This window comes from Thermobia domestica, chromosome 11 (genome assembly GCF_964235325.1).
Source record: "Thermobia domestica chromosome 11, izTheDome1.hap1.1, whole genome shotgun sequence".
Taxonomy (NCBI): domain Eukaryota; kingdom Metazoa; phylum Arthropoda; class Insecta; order Zygentoma; family Lepismatidae; genus Thermobia; species Thermobia domestica.
In genome coordinates this window covers 45,658,152-45,685,729 of record NC_137464.1, presented here as the reverse complement: position 1 = coordinate 45,685,729, position 27,578 = coordinate 45,658,152, and the positions used below count along the sequence as shown (strand labels likewise).

General features: G+C 36.0%; 1 protein-coding gene across 1 annotated transcript in view; it reads left to right on the top strand.

Annotated features, from left to right (window-relative positions):
• LOC145664067 (synaptogenesis protein syg-1-like) overlaps positions 1-27,578 on the top strand; it is a 997,265-nt gene that overhangs the window by 414,382 nt on the left and 555,305 nt on the right. The window contains exon 2 of the mRNA XM_081730408.1: positions 5,391-5,523. Within this exon, the coding sequence (XP_081586534.1) occupies positions 5,391-5,523 (133 nt within the window). The remainder of the gene's footprint in view (positions 1-5,390; positions 5,524-27,578) is intronic.

The following is a 27,578-nucleotide window of genomic DNA, read 5'->3' as shown; positions in this document are numbered from 1 at the left end:
ACCCTGAAGAGTAAAGGCAGTCGTGCATGGTAATGAGTTAGTTGCTCCCTATATGAAAGTACAACTTTGACATAGCCAAAAAGTATTAACGGCTAACAAATAAAAAAAAAGAGAGAGAGAAACGAAACAGCTTCTGAGTTCCAATTTTACTTGTTGAGGTAGATTTAGCACGATGAGAGTTAAACGGCGTGACAAACATCTTGGCATTTGAAGGCGGCACTCCAAGTTCCCTTTAAATGTTGCTAGCAAATGAGACGCTAGCGGTATTGCCACGTATATTTTGTACACATCCACGTCTATCCCCTGTCACCTAATCGCACTGTAGTTTGTCTGCTTAGCCATAGCCACACCCCTTTACCACTTGGCAACGTCGCGCCAAAGCTTGCGTTTTATTCGTTTAGCTGAAATGTCAAGATGTTTGTCACAGGATTTAATTACAAGGATAAGTCAAAAGGGATCTATACTTTTGTTATAACCACCCTCAAGGGCGCCATACTACCTGCTGCACAAGTACGCTTAGAATTCGTATGATTGCAGTCACGTGTGAGAAATTTAATACCGATTGCGTCATTTGCCTTTGGGCTATTAAAGTGAAAACATGTCCAATTCACTAGTTTGCACCAAGGATGAATAACAAACAGTTCACCGATTTCCCTTATCTGAAAGGGACTGAAGTTCATCGTAGACTTTTATTACAATAGAGAAACAGTATTACATAAAGTTTTTTTTTTTTTTTTCATAGATCGGTGTGTTTAAAATGACCTGACTATTGAGGCACGCTAAGATGGGGCCTTCACAAGGCTCATTAGCCTTCACAAGGGAAGACAAAATTCAGGAAGTTCGAGAGAGATGATTCTGGTGAATACACTAGTTATCATCGGTGAGGTAGTGTCTTCTTTCAACATCTGACATGGTTCTGCCCACATCCATAGACAAGCAAAAACCCACGCAAAAATGACTTCGCGATCAGCCGAAATCTTATATACATGTAATTATTATGTAGTAAAAACTCTGATTTAGGTGATCCACAAATTGCTTTTGCTTTCTATTAGAACCAAATTCATTTTTGATTCGTTTTAGCAAGTATTGGGAGCGTCTACTTTTCGCACGTGAAAATATAAGCATACGTATATAACGCTTACAGTTTCTCTACAATCGTTGACGCACGCTTAAAGTATCTGCGAGTTAGGTAAATTCTCACAAAATCCTTTCTGAGTGACTATTCCTCCAGGTTGAAATGAGATCAAATCGCTTTTGCGTATCTCTCATTCTATAAAAAAATTGATTTATTGATTGATTGGTTTCTTTACTACCTTTGTCAGCAGTAAAGTACACTATATACATATGAAGTTTCATCTTTACCTGATATGGAATTGGCAGGCGCCTTCGTTTTGACTGACAGCTAATTAGTTTAAACCGACCTGTAATTGTAGCTTTGAAATGGATGAGCTTCCTCCAAAATTTCGGCTCTCACTTAACAGAACTTTTCCGGAAAAAGCCAATGGGATACGTGCTTTAGCATGATTGGTTGAAGCAGCGCCGTAACTTAGATTTTTTCTGGGGGGAGCAAGCATTAACACGCGTTTTGGTCCCCTAGAATTTTTTCCTAATTCTTGGGCCCCTCTTTTCTTATTTCTCCTACTCTTTAAGGGCCCCCGGAGCCTGTGGGCCCTTCCGCACGGCAAGGTCTGCGGGGCCGTTAGTCAATCCCCTGCGACCGTTCCATACATGACAAATTAATTAAGGGAACAATATTGACAAATATCAAAGCCATATGAATAAATATTATTTCTAGCGCCAATAATATATATCAAAATGAGCCCACGATTCATTTTTGTTTTATTTACCTTTTGTGTGCTGTTTTGTTTATGTAATGTAGCAAACCTGTTTGATGCTTCATTTATGATTTCCTGTTCGTATCGTATATGGAGCAAGAAAATTTTGTTTTCAAATGGGCCCCCCTTGAACGGCGGGAAGCTTCCCTGGGGGCAGTTGCCCCTGCCCCCTACAAGTTACGGCCCTGGGTTGATGTTCATTTATCTGTTATACCTACTGATGAAGGGAACTCTAATAGCTATTACTACAATATCGGTACGGAGCGTTAGGGACATTCTCCTTTCGGTGCCACGAGGTGTCTTGACGTCGCAAGATAGCGAATCCCACGATGTAAGTACAAGCCGGCAGAGTACAACCCATGATCTTGAAACTCTCTGGAAACCAGGTAAAAGATACAATTTCAGCCCTGCCTCCCTCATATTAAGGATAGTATCAGGCACATAGCCAAGGGGGGGGGTCCGGACCCCCCTTCGAGACCAGAAATGAAAAAAATAAGGAAAAAACCAAATGAAATTAGAAAAAGAAGGATCGCGTTAGAAATAAAAAGAAAGATCAGGAGGCTTTTGGTTATACTTTCTTATGAGGAGATTTCTATTACTTGCAATACGTGGTGGTGAGGTAAGTAAGATATCCTGGAAGAGTCAGGGAATTTGAAATTTCTAGAAAAGTTACGGAATTCTCAGAATTTCTAGAAAAGTTACGGAATTCTGAGAATTTCTGCTACTAATCAGGGAAATTTCAAGCTTCCGAAAGTATAGTATCGTTGTGTAACAGGGTGGACATTTTTAATCATAATTTTTCGTTATCACATCCTTGCAACATGTTATTTCAAAAACAATTTTCTACTGCTCCTTTAACCTGTCATTTGGAACAGACATTAGTTGGCGGAGTAATAAAAACAAAAATTTATGTGGAAAGAAAGTTCTGTTAACATTTGATTCAATAGAGAAAGGAACGCAGATATTGTAAAATATTTAACAAGACATTATTGAGTAGGTACTTTTTAATATAGTGAATATGTACTTTTTTATATAATAGTTGAGGTCATAATGAAAGAAAAATTGTTATATTTGAATGAACAGAGTAAGGGCGTAAATATTGTAAAATCTTTCAACACGGTTTTTTTCTTTTTTATTATTTTTCTCGAGATTTCTTCATAGTTTGTTATTAAAATACTTACCATCATATGTTAATTTTATCGTCCTAACAAACCAATATATGTTGATAGTAAAGTAGTTTAGATTGATCGAGCTCGTGGGCACCCAGAATTTAATGTCCCCCCCCCCGTGTTACGAAATCTTGGCTAAACGAACCTTTTTTTTTTTTTTTTTTATTGCTCAGACGCGCCTCTTCGGTTTCGGCACCTGAAGATTTGAACCGAAACGGGGTATCATCATTGCAATATCATTCTTCAACCTTTATTTCATCATTCATATTTATTTCAGGAACGGGGACAAGGACGATGACAAGGTTGGATTTGACAAATCACAACGTTGAACAAAAAAACAAGAAAACAAACAAAAAATAAACAATAAAATTTGAAAGAAAAAAACAGGATCCTAACTACTAATTATTATCTAATAATGAGTAATCTTTCTTTATGGCAGGCTAAAGGAACCATTATATGGTCCAGTAAAATAGTTTAGAATGATCGAGCCGCTGGTGTGATGACCACAGTATTTCATGTCACGGACCCCCCCCCCCTTTCACGAAATCCTGGCTACGTGCCTGATAGCATACTACGTGCACTACGTGAACCAACTCGGGCAATCCGACCATTCAGGAGTATAGCGAACTTCTACTTACCAGGAAAGATGTCTCTTCACATTTGCTAGAAAGATGTTACAAGTGCAGAACCAAATTACACATCCTATGGTGGGCTGCACATTGACCAGACACAAGGAAACCAAGCCGACTCAGAGGGAGGGAGTAGAGGATGCGAAGAGAGAAGCATATGTGCATGGACCGTGTCTCTCACTCACAATATAGGAGAAATCTTTAACTCGTGGTCGAGTGAATATGCAGTGCAAGGCTTTGTTGCACTGCTCACAGTACTTCTACCTTGGGTCGGATGTCCTGTCCTTGGGTAAAAGTGCGGTCAGCCTATGCCAGGGACAAGATGAAAACTGAGCTTTGACTAGCAGTTGAAGTCTTAGAGTCATACAGTTTAAAATATGATCTCAACTACTGTCAAATACATACGCTAAAGCCATTAGCATAGATAGGTCTTCTTGAAAATCGTTAAATCTTCTCTCTATATATATCGAATTTTCCCTTAATAGAAGTCGTATAGAAATTGTAATCAAAACGTACGGTGATTGTAAAGACACAGTGACATCTATTAATGTTGTATCCATTTCAATTAGTAAGCGTGATATCCTAAATCTTTGGTACAGTCAGAGTCGAGTTTAAACGAGTTGTGACATGATAGTTGGCTTTCAGAGGCATAAGAGTGAGGACGTGTTAAGAGTGTCTATCGCGCGCTTACATTAAGTTTTGTTCTAAGCTGCAAAAAAGTGCGAAAGAAGCTCACGAAATGTCAATATCAGTGTATGGCGATGAAGCTTTGGCTTTGAGGACTGTTTAAGACAATTCAAAACGGGTAAGGAGTCAGTTCAAAAGGAGCAACGATCAAGACGTCCTTCGACGTCAAAGGGAAAAAAAAACAGAGGAAAAGATGCAAAAAGGGGCACAAATAATGTGTTCAAACAGGCAAATAACTTTTCGAAAAGCTAAACTTCCTCTATGGGTCCGTAGAAGACATTTTATCCGCCCATTAAATGGGCAAATGGTTTCCTTCTTCACCACTAAAACACACCGTACCACACCTGCTTCTGTTTCGCGAGTTTTGGGTCGAAAAAGTATTCCTGTCTGTCCACATTCGCTGTGCTCTCCAGATATAGCACCATGCGATTTCTGGCTCTTTCTAAAAAAATAAATAAATAAATAAAAACCGTGCGTAAAGGAACACGTTTCTACAGCATTCCTGATATTGAGAGGTCCACGACAGAGCAGCTGAATGCCCTTCCAAAAGAAACCTTCGAGAAATGCTTTCAGTAAGGGATTCAACGTTGGGATAAGTGCATTGCTAGCCAAGAATTGTGATTTGAAGGAGTTTAACCCAAATTTCATGTAAGCTTATTACTTTGTCTCTAATAAAATTATTCACCTGAAGGAGATTAAATCAAATTCCATGAAAGCTTATTATTTTGTTTCTAATAAAATTATTCACCTGAAGGAGATTAAATCAAATTCCATGTAAGCTTATTACTTTGTCTCTAATAAAACTATGCAACGTAGTTTTTGATCATACCTCGCAAATTTTGTCAAAGGCTAAGCCTGTTCAAAATCGTTTTCCTCTTGTACTTAAATGTGGTAGGGCTTACAATGACGCTTTCATGTCAACTTCTTCCTATTTCTCTTTGAAGTATCTATTTGCTTGCTTATATTTCGCTTCAAAAGCGTTTAAACCTACTATTTACATGGCGTTTATTATACTGAAAGAGAAATGTTATCGAGTAATTACTATATTTATTTATTTTTGTTTCTTTCAGTACCTGTGTATGAAGTCCGAGCTGTCATTGGGAAGAAAGCTGAACTACCATGTGATATCAGCCCATCAAATTCTAAAGAAAAAGTCAATATGGTCCTCTGGTTTAAGGACGCTGAAGGAATACCTTTATATAGGTTAGTTCCTTTTTCTTTTAGCTTATGACTGCGTTATTACACTATCCAACAAATTTTAACTTTTGTTCGGTAGAAGTTACACTGATTGGGTGATCTTAGCTAATTTCGACCTCCTGAGTCCGCCAATATAGTAAAAAAAAAAGGCTACAATAAGTCACATTTAATTGCAACAGAGTGTTCAAAAATTGAAATGACCTACATTCTAATATAATGTATGTTCCAATAGAATATCCAGGTTTCTACAGAATGAAGACATAGCCGTGGTGCAGGTTGAGAAAATAATGGAAATAGCAAAGAATACAAGTGTGTGAAAGAAAATACACACACACACATAGTGTTGTAAAAAAACGTTTTTTTTTCTGTGAAGTTTTTTTCAATAAAAAACATCGTTCTTTTTCATGTATTTTTTCAAAAGTCTGTTTTTTTTCGGCAACTATTATTTATTCATTTATGTGGCAGATTATTGAAATAATCAACAGAACTTGAGTCGAAGCCCTCGTAACTTACAAATCATTTGTTTCTTTGTACCTATACGAGCAAAATTGTGCGATTATTTCTTTCGGCCCCAGGTCATTTTTGGCGTTTTCATACATTTCCAGTTAGTGACTTATTGCTCAAAAACTATTCATTTGATTGATATGGTTATGTCTTGTTTTTTAGAAAATAGAAGTGGATATTTTTTGGTGCAAGTTGCATTGCATTGTTGCCAACGGCTGGGAAATTATTGAGGGAAATGTAGGGGTGAAAATTTACAAAAAATTCCCTAACCGAATTTCAAATTTTTTTGTATCTAGCACCACTGCTGCTATGTGAGTTCAAGTCACCTAAACAAATCTTTGGTGTGTTGACAAGGTACAGTGAAATCCTGAAGTCGCTGGCTTCCATTCAAAGAGGGAAAAAAATTCTGTCATACACATGAAATTTTGACACTTTTTAGACCTCAGAAGCAAAAATCAAATATGCCGAGGCTACAGCTTCTCTAATTATTCTATTGAAACTTTTTATGGTGCGTTCTGTAGGGAAAAGAGGAAGCTTTCAGGTAGTGATGATACGTTTGTTTCAATATAGCCAGCAAGAGGGTAATAATAGAGAAGAAAAGGGAATTTTTCCGAATTTTTCACCTAATAGTAGGAATTAATTGTTTTGGCTGGAAACACTGCCATCAGACAGACGAAAACTATCTGGAAATAAACCGTAGTACTCCAAGAATATATCCTACAAGTATCATGGCGATATATAACAAAGTAAGCATGAAATTAAAAAAAAATCTCATTCTACCTCACAAATTCACCATTTTCTTACCATTTCCAGAAAATGGTTTGTTATAAACCTCTGTACTTCCCCTAATTATTCTAGTGAAGCTTTTTGTGCTGCGCTGTGTAGGCTAAGGATGAGGCTATTATACACTGGTACGTTTGTTCGAATGTAACCAACAAGAAGGAAATAATAGAAATAAAAAGGGATTTTTTTCCAAAATTTGCCCCTAAAATCTGGAATTAAAATTTTCTGTAGCTGGCAACACTACCATCAGACACACACAAACTATCTTAAAATAAGCTTTGGTATCCCTCTAATATATCCAACAAGTATTGTGACGATATCTAATAAAGTAAGCATGTCAATAAAAAATATCTCATTCTACCTTTAAAGAAATCAGTTATCTTTCCAATTAGAGAACAAGGTCTACTGTAAACATCAACTGTACTTCCCCTAATTATCCTATTGAAACTTTCTATAGTGCGTTGTGTAGAGCAAAGACGAGACTTCCAGATACTGGTACGTTTGTTCCGATATAGCTAACAAGAGGGAAATAATAGAGACAAAACATATAATTTTTCCAAAATTTCCCCCTAAAATCTGGAATTAAAATTTTCTGTAGCTGGCAACACTGATACCAGACAGACGCAAATTATCTTAAATTAAACATTGGTACACCACTAATATATCCTACAAGTATGATGGCGATATTTGAGGAATAAAATTTCTAATTACCAAAAATATATTACGGTAAACAGAAAAGTAGGGAAAAACTAGAAAAATCAAGGGTTAGGGCGTAAATACGAATTTTACGTACGCCCCCTAATTACCCCATTGTAACGATCTGTACTTGCGTTTGTTAAGTAAGGACAAATTTTCGATTGGCGTAAGTTGACTTGCACTCGGACGTATAAATACCGATTTATAAACAAAAATTTCTAATTTTTTTGCCCAAATATAGGAGAATTTAAATTTCCCTAATTGGCAACACTGCGCGCAGGCCCGTCCAATTGATGTCAACAGTTAGGTATCCATCCCAGGTATCTCCCTGGCAAGTCTTAAGGATGTCTTTCTACAACTAAGGAAGCTACAGGGAAAAAAAGAAGTAAAGGAAATTCGAAATTAGAAAATTCTCGAATTTTTGACTGGGGTGAAATTTGAAAAGGAAATTCGACACCAGAAGAAAAAGAAATTAATATGATAAACTATAGTCCAGCCATATTTGCAAGAATAATATCCCGATATCTTAATTAATGTCCACACAGGAACGGATTAAACAAGTACACACCCGTGTGTGCCACTTTGGCCACCTGGGCCACCGAGTATACATTTGATTACATTTTTTGACTACTAACTCATGTTGTTTTGTAGTTATAGTCTCGACTAATAATAGTATCGTTGTAAACAATAACTTTAAGGAAAATTTTCTCTCCTTTTTACATCTTAGTTCCAACACTGTTGGTGAGAAATGCAGGGTGTTTCAAAATAAATTTTGGGGCTTTAAGTCTTCGTAGTACTTATTACATTTTATGTACAATTATAAGCAATGCATCAAGTAAAAGAGCACCTCAAACAATCTTTGCTACAAGTGTTCGATGTGAGATTCATTCGTCACACGGCACACATCTAGTCGATAGGCGAGAAAGGCCCATAAAGTTTCTGCACAAAGCACATTCAATTTAGGTGAGTCTCGTTTCAACTGTACTATCTCCTGAGGATTTGCTGACGGCCAGATGCAAACATTATGAGTTGAGTTGATTTTAGTTTAGCGTCCCGTTCAGCAGCGAGGCTATATGAGACGTGGACCTACTGATTAACGTGGAATCCGAACCACATGAGGTCCCGCCGGGAATCGAACCCGGGTCTCCCACGCCAAAGGCGCGTATGCTAACCGCTTAGCCACGAGGGAGCTCGCAAACATTATGAGTGTTCACATTAGCTCTTAGGTGAAAGGTCGATTTATCACTGAAGACGACACAATCCAGAAAATCCTCATTGTTATGCAGGAATATTTCACTTGTGAAATTGGCATGTAAACCGTAATCTGTAGGCTTTAGACCTGTAGCAACTGCAAACGATAAAGACGTAGTTACAAGCTGTCCTTAATATTTTTCACACAGACGGTTGCACTGTACAGATTCAGTCTTTATTAAAACACAAAAAGCTTTCTGCTCTCTAGTCTCCATCTTTGCTACTTGCTCTTTCTAACGGCAGACAGAAGAAACAATGCATGTACATGCGTGAGTACAAAACTGTTTGAGTTGCTCTTTCATTTGATATAATATTTATAATTGTAAGTTAATTGTAATAGATACTACAAAGTTTCAAAACCCTAATATTAATTTTGAAACACCCTGCATTACTTCAAATTGAGTCATCCTATATTCATGTCTTTTATATACATATCATCAGGGCCGGTCCTAGTCAATTTGTCACCTCGTGCAATGCCATAATTTGCCGCCGTTCCCTTTCTCCAGAAAGAACAAATATTAAAAGTCATGATTTTAAGTATGTTACTCCAGCATGAACAATGAAGGAAAGGGTAAGTGCAGTCGCACTCAGAAAGGGTTAAATACTTACTAAAAGTGCAATCCCGTCGTGTCTGTTTATTTTTCTTTAAATATTAATCTATTATGTTAGTGAAAGATAAAGCAAACACACCTGCAGAGGAAAGATGGTAATCATTTTTATAGAATTCACTATCGAGCTTCAATCTCAAAGTATAAGTTTGCAATTCCGGTGCAACTAGCTCTTTTATCTTTATTTCTTGATTTTTCTTCTATATCTTCTAACATTAAAAAAAAACTTGTTTCTACAATGATAAGGAACTTGTTTCTGACAAAAACAAGACTAGTTTCATATCAAAACTGTGATAACGTACTACATGGAACAGATATTCACTACTATTCGAGAATTGAATTCTTGCATTTGAAACAATCAAGCAATTTGTGCTCGGATTTATTCCACCATTTGCTTTAGCATTGTCCATGTGGCCTTAAACTAATGCAACCTAAACTTAATTTATGAATGTAGTATTCAAATAGAAAGTCAGCTTAGTAAATGTAACTACCATCCTCATGAAGTCTGTTTCCAACAAGAAATATTTAATTTAAATAATATTGTAAAACTTTGTCTCATATAGGATCTTTGGGTAGAGCAGTTAATAAAAAGAGCGTCCGGAATTGACTCTCCACTACCAGTTTTTATTCTAAAAAGTTTCCTCTATAAAAGTATTTTCACAAAATACTATACAAATTGATCTCTCTAGAATCAGTGTGAGTTATAGGTAGTCTTTGACCGTAAGGTCGCAGACAGGATCTCCAACAGAGCCCCGTAGCAGGCTAAGAGGAGTGGATTTAAGGAACCAATGCTCTGTAACAAGCAGAGGCGGATTAAGTGGCCAACAGAGCCCCGTAGCAGGCTAAGCCAGGAGATGGGATAGGCGTAGTCCCATAGAGACTAGAGGCCTGGGGTTAGGTTACTCCAAGAGTCCCGTAGCAGACTAAAAGAGGGTCTCCAGAAAACTGGTATCGAGTTGCCTTCGTCCATCCAATTTATAGGGTCCTTTGGGTGGCGGTGGCGCTGCTGCTCCGATGTCGTCTTCTGCTCTGTGGGAGGGGCCAGAAGCCGTCGTCTGCATAGGTCCCTCTGGTGGGAGATCCTCTTGCCGAACTATGTGGAGGTGTTTGTAAACATTGATGTGGAATTGCTTGTTTACCACATCACATAGGATAATACAATATACTTATGACAGATTTTGCCGGACCATCCAAGCTTGCCGCTCCACGCAAATGCACGTGTTGCAAATATGGTAGAGTCGGCTCTGCATATCATATATATCTAGTCGACAAATTATTTATATATGACATTTAGAAAAATACTATTAGGCAAATTAGTATTAGTTTTTACCTTTAGACAAGTTATTGGATACTGTTCGTGACATTATTTTTGTACTTATTAAAGGCCTGCTTTCGAGATAAAACAAAATTTCATTTCTACTTTTATTTCTTAGTTGATAGTGATGAAAACTGCTGAAACCCGAATTGTTAATAGGTATGATATTCATGTAAATTGTAAAATATTTGTAGCGTATCAGTATCTAGCGTATAATTTGTGTTGCATTTTACGGTAATTACACCTACATAAAAATATTTCATACTTAAATTGACGTAAGATGCATTACAAATGACTATTTGAAAAAAAACGAAATTTAGAAAAAAAACGAGAGGCAATGTTTTTTTTTAAAAAAAAACGTAAATTTCTGAAAAAATACGAACCTTTTTTTTCTATTTACAACACTACACACACACACACACAAAGAGAAGAAGGCTATAGAAATACACGCCGCTGTTCGAAAGAATTTGCGCTGCCGTTTTTGTCTATTAACACATTATGTTCAAAGTGTCATGGAAATAAGAAATTTCATGAAACACCAGTAAACACACAAAAATGCAGCAATAGCCCAAGCAAATCTACCATCCTGTTGCCATCCGGAGAATATGCATACATGGAGCCCACTGAAGAACACACCAAACACCATGTCTTGGTGGTATGTGTACAAGCTTCTACTCTGATATGTACTCGGAACTTTTCCTTTCATTAAACATGGACCATCTCTTGTACTCTCGCTTGGTCTCTCTCAGAAGAAACCAACAAGAAAACCCCCAGCATAGCAGGATCTCGTTGCTCTTGGTACCTTTGTTCCATTTGTAAAATCTGTTGGTGGAAAAGTTCCCCTTGTTTACCGCTTATTGCCCCTAAGCTGTGAGGGAAGTAGTCGAGGTGGGAGTGAATGAAGTGTAATTTGAACGACATCCTGCATCCTAACAGGTCATAGTTTCGTACCAGGTCAGCTATGATTTGCTTGTAGTTACCAGCTTTCTCGTTCCATAGGAAACCCTTTCACTACACGTTTGTAATATAGCTACACATCACATACAACAGGAGTTAATTTCTGCATGAGAACATAATCGTGCAGAACCATTTTGACCTGTGGTCCTATGAAAACGCCCTCTTTCAACTTGGCTTCCAATAACTTCGGAAACAATTCCCTTAAATAGGAGAAACCAGACACGTTTTATCCATGACTTTAACAAATATCTTCATGAGGCCGAGTTTCATGTGCAGGGGTAACAGTAGCACGTCCTTCGGATCAACTAAAGGAAAATGCTTGACCTTATATTCCCCTGGAAGGTATCCCTGTCTTTCCGGTCAATTCTTTATTTTATAGTGTTTGTCGATAGAGTGACTGTCCCACAAATTTTCTTCTATCACACACAAAACTGCGTGTGCTGGGAACTTTGGAAACTTTTACATTATTTCCAGCTATTAGGGAGTGGTAGAAGATCGAAAACACCTATTCTTCCACACTTCTACCAAAAGTGTGTTGGTACTATTATTATTCCCCGTATTATGCTGCAGTACCCTGTGTTGTAAAAGGAAGGTATGGCTCTATACTCTTTAAATAAACTCAATAAACTCGATTGCCTGTTCTAAATATAGTTTAGATTACACTGCAATAAAATAATCAATATTTGGACAGGATTTCAACATACTATATTTTAGAAACGACATGTTTAAGATGTCTGAAGTGTTCAATTTTAAACAGAAAATGTCTAGTTACTTCTACTAGTAGTTAACAGGAACTACATTAAGAATGTTCAAAGTGTACCTCACGTCTCATATAGCCTCGCTGCTGAAAGGGATGCTAAACTAAAATCAACTGAACTCAACTGAACTTCTGATACGTCCAATGAGTCTATTAGCGACTGTTAGAATACATGTTGGATTTTTATTGATCACTGATAGAAAACTTCAAGACATTTTTAGATATATTAAAAGATGACCAGAAGTAATTTCAAAAACTGTTGAATTCATATTGAAATACTGATTTATTTTTTGCAGCGTAATCGTGGATGTGTAAGGCAGTCTAATAGATTAAAAGTTGTCGGACAAAACGACGACTATAGTTATGTATGTTAATTAATTTTGAGTGAATCACAAACCGTACTTTCTTATTAGGACGATACCTGTAAGCACTTGTTGTGCAAATAAATAACTTGGAGCTGGGACGGCCAGATACCAGGTATCATTCGGCAGAATTGCCGCTCGCGTGGGTCGTTCCGGTATCAGTACTCCATGGGATCTTTACAACAGGCGTAACTCGCGTGGGTCGTTCTGTATCAGTACTTCATCGGATCCCTACAACAGACGTAGCTCGTGTGGATCATTCCATATCAGTAGTCTATCGCGTCCCTACAACAGACGTAACTCGCGTAGATCGCTCCGTATCAGTACTCCATCGGATTCTTACAACAAACGTTGCTCGCGTGCATAGCTCCGTATGAATAGTGTATCGGATCCCTACAAGAGACGTAGCTCGCGTAAGTCGCTCGGTATCAGTAGTCCATCGGATACCTACAACAGACGTTGCTCTCGTGGGTCGCTCCATATCAACAATCCATTGAATCTCTATAACAGACGTACCTTGTGTGGGTCGCTTCGTATAAGTAATTAACCCTTACACCAGAAATACCCCTCAGTGCCTCCGCAACGCACAGCAAAGCACCTGGATATTAGTGATTTTACGGGTTACCAGGTCACTTGTGTCACAACTTTTGTCCGAGTCATCCGGATCTGGATATAGCTTCTCAGACCTGGTCTGACCCGGTGACCCCGAAGCAGTCAAAAGCTGCTCTGCAGAAGTTCATAGCGGGCTAACTATATCCAACTAACTCCAACACAAACATTCATTTGTTTAATTCCTAGCGTGATATTTCTGAATCAAGGTACCACGTTTCGAAAATCAAACATAATTTCAGGTTTATTTGTCTTACCTTACCGAAAAATAATGCAATAGTTTGAGAACATAGACTGTACGAAAATATTTAAGAAAACACTATTTTGACTCAGCGGTACCTTTTATATTCTAAACGTAATCCTTTACTCGTTCGATAGATTAAATTTTGACAATCCCTCATATAAAACATAAAGCTTATCTATTTTGTGATTCTTACGAGTATACGAGGTCGGAAAACTATTCGACCATGGCTCTGGAAAACCAGTATACTCACCTGATGTTTTCTTCGTTCTAATCTCCCTCAGAATAGTTCCCTCCTGCTTCCAAGCACCGGGTTTGTTAGCCTTTCTACTGTTGAAAACAGGCCTGGAACCCTTCATTTGGAAGTGCTACAAGTACGTCGGTCGCATTGTACTGGATTTCCTCTCGGTTGTGAAAGCAAGTATCTTTCTGGTACCTTTGGATTTTTTGAAAGAGGTTAACGTCTCACGAGGCTATACTCAAATAGTAGGGAGCTTGATGAAACGTCGAAATCTTGTACTGTGGTGAAAAAGACAAACATGTGACCTGTATAAATGGAATAATTACCCTGGTGCTGTCTTCGGATCTTTGAAGTCAAGATATCTGGTCATTTCGAAAAAAAAAGAGCATTACGTAGACGACGGAAAATGTCTGAAGAGAAGTCCTTTATTTCCGTACGTCCTTCCTGTATGTACTTATGGTGCACATTGCTTCGGCAATCAGCATTCAGCATTAGCTTAACTTTGCTACGCACCTGACGAGCTTTTCTGTGTCTTCGCGAGCTTTTTCAGACCTTGGCGAGGTCGGATGTATTCACGGAGTCGATTGTGACTTCGTTCTCGCGTTATATCCATACACTCATGTCTTTAGCATTTTAGCCTCGCCAAGACTACAGAAGAAAACACCCAACATAACAACTCCTGTAGAACAGAAGATGCAAATGAAACTAATGCCATCTGCAAGTTAAAGACATCACGGATCCCTTTTCTATGACGCAAAATGCTTTTTGGCCTTCCTACGAGATGCAGTTTTTCCGAAAACAAAGATGCTTTTGCGACAGACCTCGCATTCATACTCTGATAACTTTGTAGTCATTTTTCAGTGCAATGCTTTAAAACACACACAAGCAAAAAAAATAGAATTGTAGATTTAGTAAGAGAGAGAGAGAGAGAAGAGATAGAAGAGAAAACAGAACTATGCTTGTTAGAATTGCATTAGCAGTCTTAGACATGTAGTGCAGTTCTAGTAGGTTATATCTTTTACAAACAGAGCAATGATCTTCTCACAGACAGTGATATAATCCGTTGTTTACTCTTCTTCTTGTACATCAATTTGGCAGGCTTATTTATGTAATTAATAATAATAATAATAATAATAATAATAATAATAATAATAATAATAATATCGTCATACTAGCATACAGTGTGGACATATGGGAACTTCACTTTGGATGCATGTCTGTATACTTTATGCATACCGATATGTGATACTTTATCGGTAACCACTAGCCGGATCTAAGCCAAATTTTGTGAGTAACCCATTGTCTAAGGAATAAATATATTTGGTGGCTGAGGCTTAGCCAGGGATATACTCGACGTATCAATGAAGGCTGTGTTATACAGCTTTACACGCCGGAAGCTTCTGACAAGTAAACCTTACGTTTGGGTGAATCGAGTTGCTCACTGAGACACATATGAGAAAGTAGTACTAAATGTGGTCAGTATTTCAGTGAAGTTTTAGGTGCGAAGCTCCAGAGGTTTAGGAGATACAGCTACCAGAACATCACATGGAAGTACAGAATAGTCTTCCTACAGTTGGAGGTAAAAGCTCTGTAAGACCTCTTGTAACGACCAAAGGTGAATAACAAATATATGGGTATATATCAAGACTAGGGGGAAGTCATATAGTAAGGGTATACCTGACGGCGGCCATCTTAAAATCCGCCATTTTGAATTAAGGTTAAGTTTTTAAAATAGGAATAGGGTCATGTGATACATGATTTAAGGCGTAAATTTAATCTTAAGAACAATGGTGACGTTAATTTTGATTTACGCACAATTGGTAAAAAGTTACAGGGAAATTAAATACTGTTGCAGCATATGTATTAGTCCTTTACCTCACCTTGTAAATTTTGTGTTAATGATAATAATTAAATAAAAAGCAGGTGGATAAATATTAGGTCTATGGTAAGAGTTGCCTTGATGGCGGCCATGTTCAAATCCGCCATTTTGAATCAAACAAAAGTTTTAAACAAAACGCATAACATTGACACCTTATTAATAGCAAATTTTACCATAAATCCGACGGTATAACCATTTTTGCTTTATCATTAACCAGCATTTGTTATCGCATAAACAGGTTGCTAATTTAAGGAAAAATGACCAAAGTGGAATTGAGTCATAATTGAACTTGGCTCTTTCTTCCAGAAAAGTCCTCAATTAGTACAATCAATATGTAGTTCAGAAAAGAGTCCATGACTTGCACAAATGCTCTGCTCACAGTGAGCACACCTGGCAAAGGCAATCGAGTTACAATTGACACATTTGTCGTTAACAATTCCGTCAAAGCAGTAGTCGTAAGGAGCGATCCATTTAATTTTGTGCTGGTTAATGATAAAGCAAAAATGGTTATACCGTTGGAGTTATGGTAAAATTTGCTATTAATAAGGTGTCAATGTTATGCGTTTTGTTTAAAACTTTTGTCTGATTCAAAATGGCGGATTTGAACATGGCCGCCATCAAGGCAACTCTTACCATAGACCTAATATTTATCCACCTGCTTTTTATTTAATTATTATCATTAACACAAAATTTACAAGGTGAGGTAAAGGACTAATATATATGCTGCAACAATATTTAATTTCCCTGTAACTTTTTACCAATTGTGCGTAAATCAAAATTAACGTCACCATTGTTCTTCTGATTAAATTTGCGCCTTAAATCATGTATCACATGACCCTATTCCTATTTTAAAAACTTAACCTTAATTCAAAATGGCGGATTTCAAGATGGCCGCCGTCAGGTATACCCTTACTATATGACTTCCCCCTAGTCCTAATATGTACCCATATATTTGTTATTCACCTTTGGTCGTTACAAGAGGTCTTACAGAGCTTTTACCTCCAACTGTATGAAGACTATTCTGTACTTCCATGTGATGTTCTGGTAGCTGTATCTCCTAAACCCCTGGAGCTTCGCACCTACAACTTCACTGAAATACTGACCACATTTAGTACTACTTTCTCATATGGGCCAAAGGGCATAACGTGGGACATTAAACTGAAAGATTTCCATGTGAAGACTTCTGCTAGTATTACTGTATAATGAACTACATTAAAATATTTAATTAAGTTTATCTCTAATTAAATTTATTGCTGATAAATAAAAATATATTTCCTATGTTCCTGTGTATCATGAAAGAAAATGAATGTAAATGGACTTTTGCGTTGATTTGTAAATTTTGTTTAACCTTATACATATTTTGCACACAAGTTCTGAGTGTGAAATGGAAAATTGAAGGGGTCTGTTCACTTTCTGTAGCTAAATCGCAGAAATATAGTTAAAACTCGTAAGTATTACAAAAATAGTTGGATGACTGAACATTTATCACTAATACGTAGAAAAGATATATATTTTGTTCTTACAAAAAAGAATATCCTGGAAATAATTTCATGTGTGCAGAGCGTGAGCGTTTCAAGAACGTGAGAAATTTAATTACGAAAGAGGAAACGAAATCTAAAAACGAATTATGAATAATATAAATGGCCCTCGAAAATTTTGGTTAGTAGTTAATGAGATTTTAACAAACACAATCCAGCATAAAAATCAGAAGTGTCTCAATTACATATTAGCGAAATAGAAATAGTTGACCAAGAAGTACCTAACGCACTTAATAAATATTTTAGAAATGTAGGACTAGATTTGGTATCTCAAATCTCTAAAGTATATGATCAAGAGTACGGTAATCAAAGCAGAGTTAATTCGTTTTACTTCGAGCCTGTCACTGCTGATGAAGTTTTAGCTGTTATTAACTCACTGAAGATCAAAAGGAATACGATAAAAGATAATCTTACTAACGATTTTTTTAAAAATATAAAAGTACATTAAAGTACTGTTTAGCTAATTTCATTAATCTCTCTCTTGAGCTTGGTTCATTTCTGACTTTGTGTAAAATAGCAAAAATTGTACAAGTTTTTAAAGAGTTTGATAAATTACAACCAGGTAACTACAGACCTATTTCCATTCTAAACTGTATGTCAAAAATAATAGAAAAGTGTGTATACAATAAGGTAATTAGGTATCTGGAATCATTTAATTTCTTTTACAAACACCAATGTAGATTCAGAAAAAAGTGCAGTACATTAAATGCAACTGTTGATTTAGTAATTGAAATAGAAGAGTCTTTAGACAACAATAAACTAGTAGCAGGGTTATTCATTGACTTGAAAAAGGCCTTCGATACAGTTGATCATGCAATCTTGCTTAAAAAATGAAAAAAAAAACTGGCATAAGAGGAGTGGCTCTGAAATGGTTTAAAAGTTAATTGAACAATAGAATACAATATGTGTATGTTAATGGTCAAGAGAGCATTGAATTAACAGTTCTTCATGGTATGCCACAAGGGTCAGTTTTATATCCCCTGTTATTTTTTTATTTATATAAATGACATACAAAAAATAAACTTCAAAGGTAAAGTTGCTTTATTTGCAGATGACAAAACAATACTTTATGTTGAAAACTCTGTCCAAGAACTATTTGGTAATATAAAATACGATTTAAACATTTTAAATCGCTGGCTTTGTGAAAACAAATTGGTGCTGAATCCCTCCAAAACAGTGTTTCTAGTGTTTCATAAGTCTTCATTTAAAACACAGTTCCCCGGCAAACTACAAGTAAATGAATTGATTATACTCAGAGCAAGTACTGTAAAATACTTTGGTCTGGTACTGGATGAAAATATGAAATGCGATAAACATATCTTAATGTTAGCACAGAAGATATCACCAATTGTGGGAGTTCCCAGTCGTTTACGTAATATCGTACCAAATTCAAGTGTTAGAGCAATATACTATTCTCTCATACAATCCCAGCTATCTTACTTATCGGTAATCTGGCAGAATGGTAGGCAATCAGATATAAAAAGATTAGCAATTGTACAAAAGAAATCAATAAAGTCAATGTATGGATTACCTCCCAGATATTCCAGCAATAGTTTGCACATGACCTCAGGAATATTACCACTAAATTTAATTACAAAAGTTCAAACAAGTTTTAATCTACAAAATTATATATTCCCAGACATATATTAATCTCAAGCTTTAAAAAAATAATGATATTCATGAATACAATACTAGACGTAGAAATGCATTGCATATAAGAATTATAAACTAAACTAATTATGGCACAATGAGTGCCAAATACAGTATACTCAAAACGTATAACGATCTTCCAGATAAATTTAAAAATTGTTGTAGTGAGTATATATTTAAGAAACAGGTGACACATCATTACTGGGAGCAGTTTACAACTGATTGTGAGTAATTGTCACGCTATATGATACTTTCCTAAATTTGTTGTTAATGTAATCCATAACTATAAAAGTTCTTGCTCATGTATATCATATATTGTTATTCTAGTTAATATCTTATGCAATATTTTGAATTTCTATTATTGTTTCGTGTATTTAGTAGTGATCATTTATTTCCTTTTCTTACATAGATAAAGATATAGATAGATAGATAGACACAATTGTACTTTACTTCCATTATTGTTTCTTTATTTTTCTTTCTTTTATTTGTCTCTTTTTAGTGTATGACAAACATATATTGTCATGTTTTATTATTATTGAAATATGTACGTAGTGGATTGTACTTCCTCTTAATGTGAGCATTAGCTCGTTGGGGCCAATGGAAAGTGAATAAATAAAAAAAAAATATCAGGTAAAAAAATCTTTCCAAGCTCGATAGTTAAGGTTAATTATAAATACTAATTTTAATGAATAAGGAGTATTTATGAAAATTCTTAGGGGTAATTGTATCACTTAGGTTTATACATTTTATTTTATATTAAATATTACTTTTCCATTGTGACGAATGTAGCTTACAATCCCTTATCCCACATGCCAGTATTTTGGGAGCTACATAACTACGAAAGAGCTATGTATACACAATTACTTGAAACAATTACATACATGTTTGTATGTTGCGTTATCTGGGTTTCACCAAACCGATGCAGGCAGCCAATGATATACTTTCAGCCTCTGGAACGTTTAAGTGGGTCTGTCGCTCGGAAGGAAAGGGTACCTTTATTGTTTGCATGTCATTAACAATATTATACATAAATCAATATTAATTAAGTGAATGGAATCCCTTCTTCTCATATTGAAATTAACCACCGCCTATTTTACAACAACTATAACATTATTTAGCAATTATCGACAATTATGGATTCCAATCTCTTGATCACTTTATCTTTGTAACATATAGGTTTGTGTAGTTAATTGACAAAATCACTGATAATCCCTAAAGGGTTAATGTCCATTAGGACATTCATAAGGGACGATTTGGTTAATTAAACCTGCATTTCAACATTTCCGCTACATTTCAGCTACATGTCAAAGTGCAATACTTGTTCAAGTGTAAATTGCAAATTATCGTGTCTGTGTGTATAGGTTATATTTATAAACTCCTTTGACTTGCCAGTATTATTACAGTGAAACTGAGATGCAAACTCAATTACTTGGAAATACATATTCAACAGAAACAAGATAACAATATTGATGTATATGTAGAGATGCATAATTGTGCACACGAATGTACCAACATACACATATATTGAGTTGCTTTGCTCTTAGAATTAGTGGTACTATTCAATGTACCTTCACAAAACAATTGTATATACAACTGCAGTATTTCCGAGAAAATTGAAGTTAGAAAAAGGTCACTTTCCATCGTAACTTTCAATTTACGATGGAAGAGTACAAAGTATGATGATAGTGAGAAATCTAAATTCAAAATTTAAACACATATACAAGTTTCATGGTCCAATACGCTGAAAAAGTTATTTTTGAACTTCTCTCTGTCTGTTTGTTAGTTCCCTTGTATATGAACGCTCGTAATGGCTAAAGCGTTCAATGCATTCGAGGCATATTTTGGGCTTAAAATATTTATAAGACTGTCGAGTTAAAATTTCGTATCTCTTTCTGCTCCCCCCCCCCAATGGGAACACTTTCCTGAAAGATTCACATAAAAAGAAAAGAAGTAAATTTCTCCAAAATGACTGTAATAGTTTTGTTTACATTTTCGTATATCAATATTTCATTAATAACGTTACAATATACATACATATATATATATATATATATATATATATATATATATATATATATATATATATATATATATATATATATATATATATATATTCAGGGAAAATCCTAAGAAGGTAGTTTTCTCTTGTAGCTGAGTTGTTTTAAACACATAAACAAAGGAATGATTCTATAATTAACACTTTGACTACCTATGATCATTTTTGAGGATGGATCAAGGTGCCAACGTATGTTTGCCTTATGATCACCACCAGACCACGAAGCAATATTAAGGTAATACGTATCTAGAGACCTCAATATTCAATATTCCAAGTTTTTTTTGAACCAGATCTGGCCCCTGGCGGGAAAAGTGCATGGCTCACGGAGCCTAAGAGGAACAAATTTACGTCTAGGCCCTGTGAGCCATATGTGGCTCACATGGAAAACAAGGAAATTGACACTTTTTTAATTAACAATACATTGTTGCACACCATTAAAGCTGTAAAAAAATATATTTTAATGGTATGCAACAATGTAGTGTTAATTTTAAAAAGTGTCAATTTCCTTGTTTTCCATGAGAGCCACATATGACTCTCAGGGCCCAGACGTAAATATTTTCCCCTGAGGCCCCTGAGCCATTTGTGGCTCACTCACTTTCTCCCGCCAGAAGCCAGATCTGGTTAAGAAAGCTTGAAATATTGAATATTGAGGTATCTAGGTTCGTATTATTTGAATGTGCTAAATTCTTAAATGCCAAGTACCACAGCTGAATAAAAACCCAAACAAGTTGCATTTTATCATTTTCAGCTAGTTAATATTTTCACATATTTTCCGTGAATATGGATGCATAATTCGAAAAAATCTAAAGGGCATAGAATATAGTCACACACTTGACCCAAAACATCATAATGAAAAAGAAATCATGACCCTTTTGGTATTGCCTCACAAACAAAAGTCAACGCAAAGTGCCAAACAAAAGTCAACGCGTGAGTTATATATGGCTCACGGGGCCTCACTGAGCAGTATAGTGTCAGCCATATATGGTTCACATGACAGTCATAAGAACACAGTAAAAGAAATAGAAGAATCACTGCATGATAAGAAATTCTGGGGAGGACTGGTTGTACATTAATGAAATTCTGGCCGAGATAATGACTTAGCTCTAAAATACCTACCGATGTAAACAGAATAATGTCCAGAATTTTAAAGAAATGCCTCATAAAACTGTTTAGATTGCGTATGTGAAAAATATGGTTCGCTAACATAGCGATCCCCCAACAGGTGAGTCGCACAGAAGTATGAGCTGCGTTGCGAAATATTAGAATATAAACAAGTGAATTTCTTTTCACCTATGGCACCTTTCCGAACTATGTGAATTAAACTCTCAAAATTGTAGTAATATATCCTTAACTAGGTTCCAATAGAGGAGTAAGATCAAAAGATAGATTCTGTTCCTCGGACGCTGAATCCGAATCAGAAAATCATCATCCGTTCGCTCTTACTAATTTTACTCTGTGGACATTAATATTGAAACCGGAAGTGCTAATTGATATGTGTTACTTCGGTTGCAATAGAGTTATTAAATCAGAGATGAGACATATTATTGCGGTAGTGAATCTATTTAAAAAAAAAAAAAAAAAAAAAAGTGCTTGTTGCTAACTACCTCCGTTTTACCCATTAGATGTATGATCAATGTTGAACCGAAAAATTGTAGATTTTCACCACTTCCGGTTTCAAGACATGTTTTAAAGTCGAGACAAAATTCATTCTTGAGATGCTAAATGTGTAAAGAAAAAAAATAATTTCGAAACCTCTTATTTATTATTTTCGCTGTATGGAAGCAATTGCGTGTGTAACCTTTTAAGTCCTTATACACAAGACGAAAAATTTTTCGTGTCGTCTGGTTTTTCAACTCGAAAGCGAGACTAGATGTATATATACAGGGGCGGAATTAGGTGTGAAAATACCAACACTTTCTGAAACTTTCCGCCATCATGTTTCCGCTTGGGGCCCAAAAGAAAACAAAACTTTGTAAAAGTTTTACTCAGTAAATATTGAAAGTAAAGGATTCGCCAAGCAGAACAATATAGTACCTGTCAAGTAGGGAAGAAAACAGAAGAGAGGAGGAGAGGAGAACATTTTTTTCCTGCATAACACTTGCGACCCTCTTTAAAATACTTTCCTCTGTTCTATGCATCAATAGTCACTTTGAAGAGTTTCAGCGTGATTGGTTATTTTGGTAGTTATTGGTGCACACCCCTCACACAATCCTGGATCCGGCCCTATATATATATATATATATATATACGGAGAAAAATGCATAATCCAGTCGGCATGTAAATGCAGTTTTTACCAAGTTACGCGTGTCATCACAGTAAGTAATGTTGTTTCATCCGTAGTACGATCTACACCACTGTCCAGCGAAAATTTTGTATTGTGGTACCACCATTTCAAATCTAGAATTAACGCCATACCCATTCCGACGGTGGTAACTTACGTATATAATGTTGTTGCCACCTTCCTACGACTGTCCCCTCTTGGTTCTTTCTAAATCTGTGACTCCCTACCTTACGAGAGTAATAAGACGTCATATCATTCTGTGAGAAGGAAAGATGTTTTTAACACGAAATCCAGATGCCGAACTCCAGACTTGGCATGGTGTTCCCACTTGCTGTACTTTTATACATGAAACTAGATTACTTAAGGAGCGCACCCGCGTAAATACGACGTATCCACACGGAAATCCTAGTCCTTTTTTCTCAGTATATATATATATATATATATATATATATATATATATATATATATATATATATATATATATATATATATATATATAAATTCAAGAGGTGACAAGAAATTTTACGAGCATCATGAGTAACACTAGTTTACCCAAGTCTTAGTCCTCAAACATTGTTTATCGTCACAGGGACATATACCCTTGATGCTGACGTCCCTGTTAACCCTTCACTTCCATTCCATTCCAAACATAGTTTTAGTGTTACATAATTCGTAGTATAAAACTATACATTGATAGAGGATTGTACGAACGCATTTATCATCGTTTAAAGTTACGGCAAATCATTACATAATGTACTCCAATAATAAATATGGTTGAAGTGTTGTTATATTTCGTGGATCTGAAGTGACGCTGAAGACTTCTGATAACAAATAGCTGAAATTAAGAAGAGAAAAATCTTCATTGCATAAATTGTTTACATACATTTACAAAACAAGAGGAGAAAAATTTCGGGACGAGGTTAGAAAAGTGTTCTTGAAAATCGAGACGAAACGAGAAAACTTCATTTCTCGATCCGTCTTGTCTCGAAGTCCACAATACTTTTAAGTTTGCCTCAAGTGACCTACCAGTGACAGAAGAATAGTTATGATGATGGTTAGTTTAGGATTCTCTTTCCTGCAAAACTTTTATCAAGCGCTCTGGTATGTTACTTCCTACGTAAGTATGAAAAGATTCGCACAAAACTGTAGCAACTTGTGAAAGCACTTGATTGCACACTTTTAAAACCTATTTATATGTGATAATAGGGATGCGACTGGTGGGTTTTAGGATTCAGGTTGGATCCATGAGATTATCTGGGGGAGAGGGCATTATTTTTCATTGAAAATTATACAATTAAATTATAGAATAGCAATATCGGATGGAAAAAGGTATCAAGGAGAGAGTTGTGAATGTGAGGAAGAATTGTAAATTTCGGGGGGAGAACTGTGAATGTGGGTGGATAATTGTAAATTTCGGGGATAGAATAGTGAATGTGGGGGAATAATTGTACATTTGAGGGGGGAGAATTGTGAATGTGGTGGAAGAATTGTAAATGTGGCGAAGGAATTGTAAATTTGGAAAACAATTGTGAATTTGAGGGAAAGAATTATAAATTTGAGGAGATAATTGTGAATGTGGGGGAAAATCGTAAATTTGGGGGAGAATTGTGAAAGTGGTGGAAGAATTATAAATTTGAGGGGGAAGAATTGTAAATTTATTAGGAGAATTGTGAATGTGGGGTAGGAATTGTAAATTTGTTGCAGAATGGTGAATATGGGGGAAGAATTGTAAATTTGAGGGAGAGAATTGTGAATGTGGGGTAAGAATTGTGAACGTGGAGAAAAATTGTAAATTTGGAGAAGATTTGTGACTGTGGGAGAAGAATTGTAAATTTGTTAGGAGAATGGTGAATGTGGGGAAAGAATTATAAATTTGTTGGGAGAATGGTGAATGTGGTGGAAGAGTTGTAAATTTTGGGGGAAAATGGTGAATGTGGAGGACGAATTGTAAATTTTACAAGGAAATGTTAAATTTACGGGATTATGCCTAAATGCTTGAGGGGCATGGGCTTCCCTGTATGGCAATAAGACTCATCTATCTTTATTCCAGCGGTATTAAAGCCTGGAATATCCTGCAAATGTTTTGCGAGAAGTAGCTTACAGTTTAGTTATGAGGACAATCATTTAACTGTATTTATTCATCGAATTCTAACGTTATTAACAGTCAACTGTCTGGAGACTACCACCAGCGCTTTGCTTAAGAAAATCCTGAGTAAAGGTCTGACTATATACGTAAAGAAACCGAACTGTGTATCAATTGTAAACGGTTATACACTCAAGTTATAAATTTGGAAAGAAATGTTGAAAACCGTATATAATCTTCTCAGCACGTACCATATAGTCATTTTTCAACATTATGCTTAATCCGTAAACACTATAAATAATGAAACAGTCAAAGTAGCTACATATTATACTGTAACTTAAAGGGAAAAAATGTCATTCTTACTGATGTTGAGGAGAATGCATATAACCATGTTTGCATCTTTGTTCGTTTCTTTAGCACCATCCACAGATGTTTCTTTCTCTCTAGGAGACATGGCCATTACTTACATCTGGTCTACTGTGCACACACCCTTTGTCTTCGACTTTTCTTTATGAAAAGGTCATGAATGTCATTGTCGACAGTTGCTAAGACATCAGAAACCACCTATAATTATAAAATCATTCTTTGGTAACCATTAAAAGTATTAAAGTGCCCTCTAACTAATGAATGTTAAGAAACCACCAATGATTTTGTCTCTTCAAGGCAAAAAAGGAGAATATATATATTTAATGGTATAATGATAGAGATTTATTTTGTAGCTTAGAGATTTCTTTGGTAGTTTCATGTCTTCAGCAACTGAATATATTTTGATTATATGATGAATTCTTTGTTGGCTCATTAACTAATTTTATGTTCAGTGTAATTTGTTAAGCACGTATAGGTGACTCCAAAGAAGAAGTAGTAATTATAAATGCATCAAGTAAGATTGTTTGTTTCTGTGGAGTACTGTGCTATGCACATCTTCTCATTAAGGAAAAAAAACATTAAATTTTAAACTCCATTGCTAAGTTAAGCATAATGCATGAAAATGTTAATGCAATTGTTTTAAAGCAATGTCCATTTCACTTCAGTTCAATGGAAAGCTTGCTCATGTTCTATTTCTGTGTTACATTATAATATGGCTTATTCTGAGACATACGAGTATGGGTAATATTAAAATATGAGTTAACTTTAGTACGATTCGTCATCTGGGTAACAACCATTAATATTTTAACAATTTCGGTTTTCTTCAAAACCGGTTCGTTTTTCACAGAAACCGGTTTCGGTGAAAACTTTTGGAAAATACATAAAACTATTTCTGTGGAAACGGAATCGGTTTCCGGAGAAGAATGAAACACTATTCTGGTCTGAAATAGAACCAATTAAAAAAAAACGTAGCCGGTTTTGAAGAATACTGAAACCGGATCCGGTGAAAAACTGAACCGGTTTTGGATTAAAACCGATAGCCGCTTTCGGTAAAAAAAACCGAACCGGAGTTTGGAGAAAACCGAAACTGGTTTCGGTGAGAAACCCGAACCGGCTTTGGAAAAAGCACCGAAATCGGTTTCGGTGAAAAACCGTTTTTTGAAAACTTCCGAAAACCGGTTTCGGTTTTCCTACAAACCGAAAAACCCGTTTTTGTGCCTACCACTAATTTAACATCAACAGTATTAAATGAGGCCCTATTACTAGTTTTGACTATTTACTGTCCTCCATATAGCAAACACTGTAAAAGGTTAAATTATCTCTCAAAATCGCTTCTGATTGGGTTTTTCCAAAACCGAGTTGAAATAAAATAACATTTTCACATCATATTGAATTATTGTATTTTCGTGTTTCATTGCAGCGCCAAGTCTACAGCACACAGGCTCCACTTCTTAATGTAGATTTGGGACCCTTACTCGGATATGATCAGAAGACTATCACAGTATAGGAGCCATGAAACATGTAAACCAGCTGAAACTCGAATTTGATTTTCTTGTCGGACTTCGGTGATTCAGTGATAGAGTGTTCACCTGTGGTGCGTGGGTTAATTGGTTCGTTTCCAGCTCCCGCCAAGTGAACTTTGTGGTGAACAAACACCGTGTGCGTGGGTTTCCTCCGGGCTCCCCCGTTTCCTCCCACTTTCTTCATCCCACCATTTATTCATTTCTCATCATCATGGACTCCTTTAGCCTAACCGGCATAATCGTGTGACGTAAACCTGAAAAATTTCATTTAATTTCATTTTCTTTTCTTTTTCTTTCTTTTTTATTTTCTTACTATTACAAGACGTCTCTCGATAGAAACATAATAAACAATTGAATATAA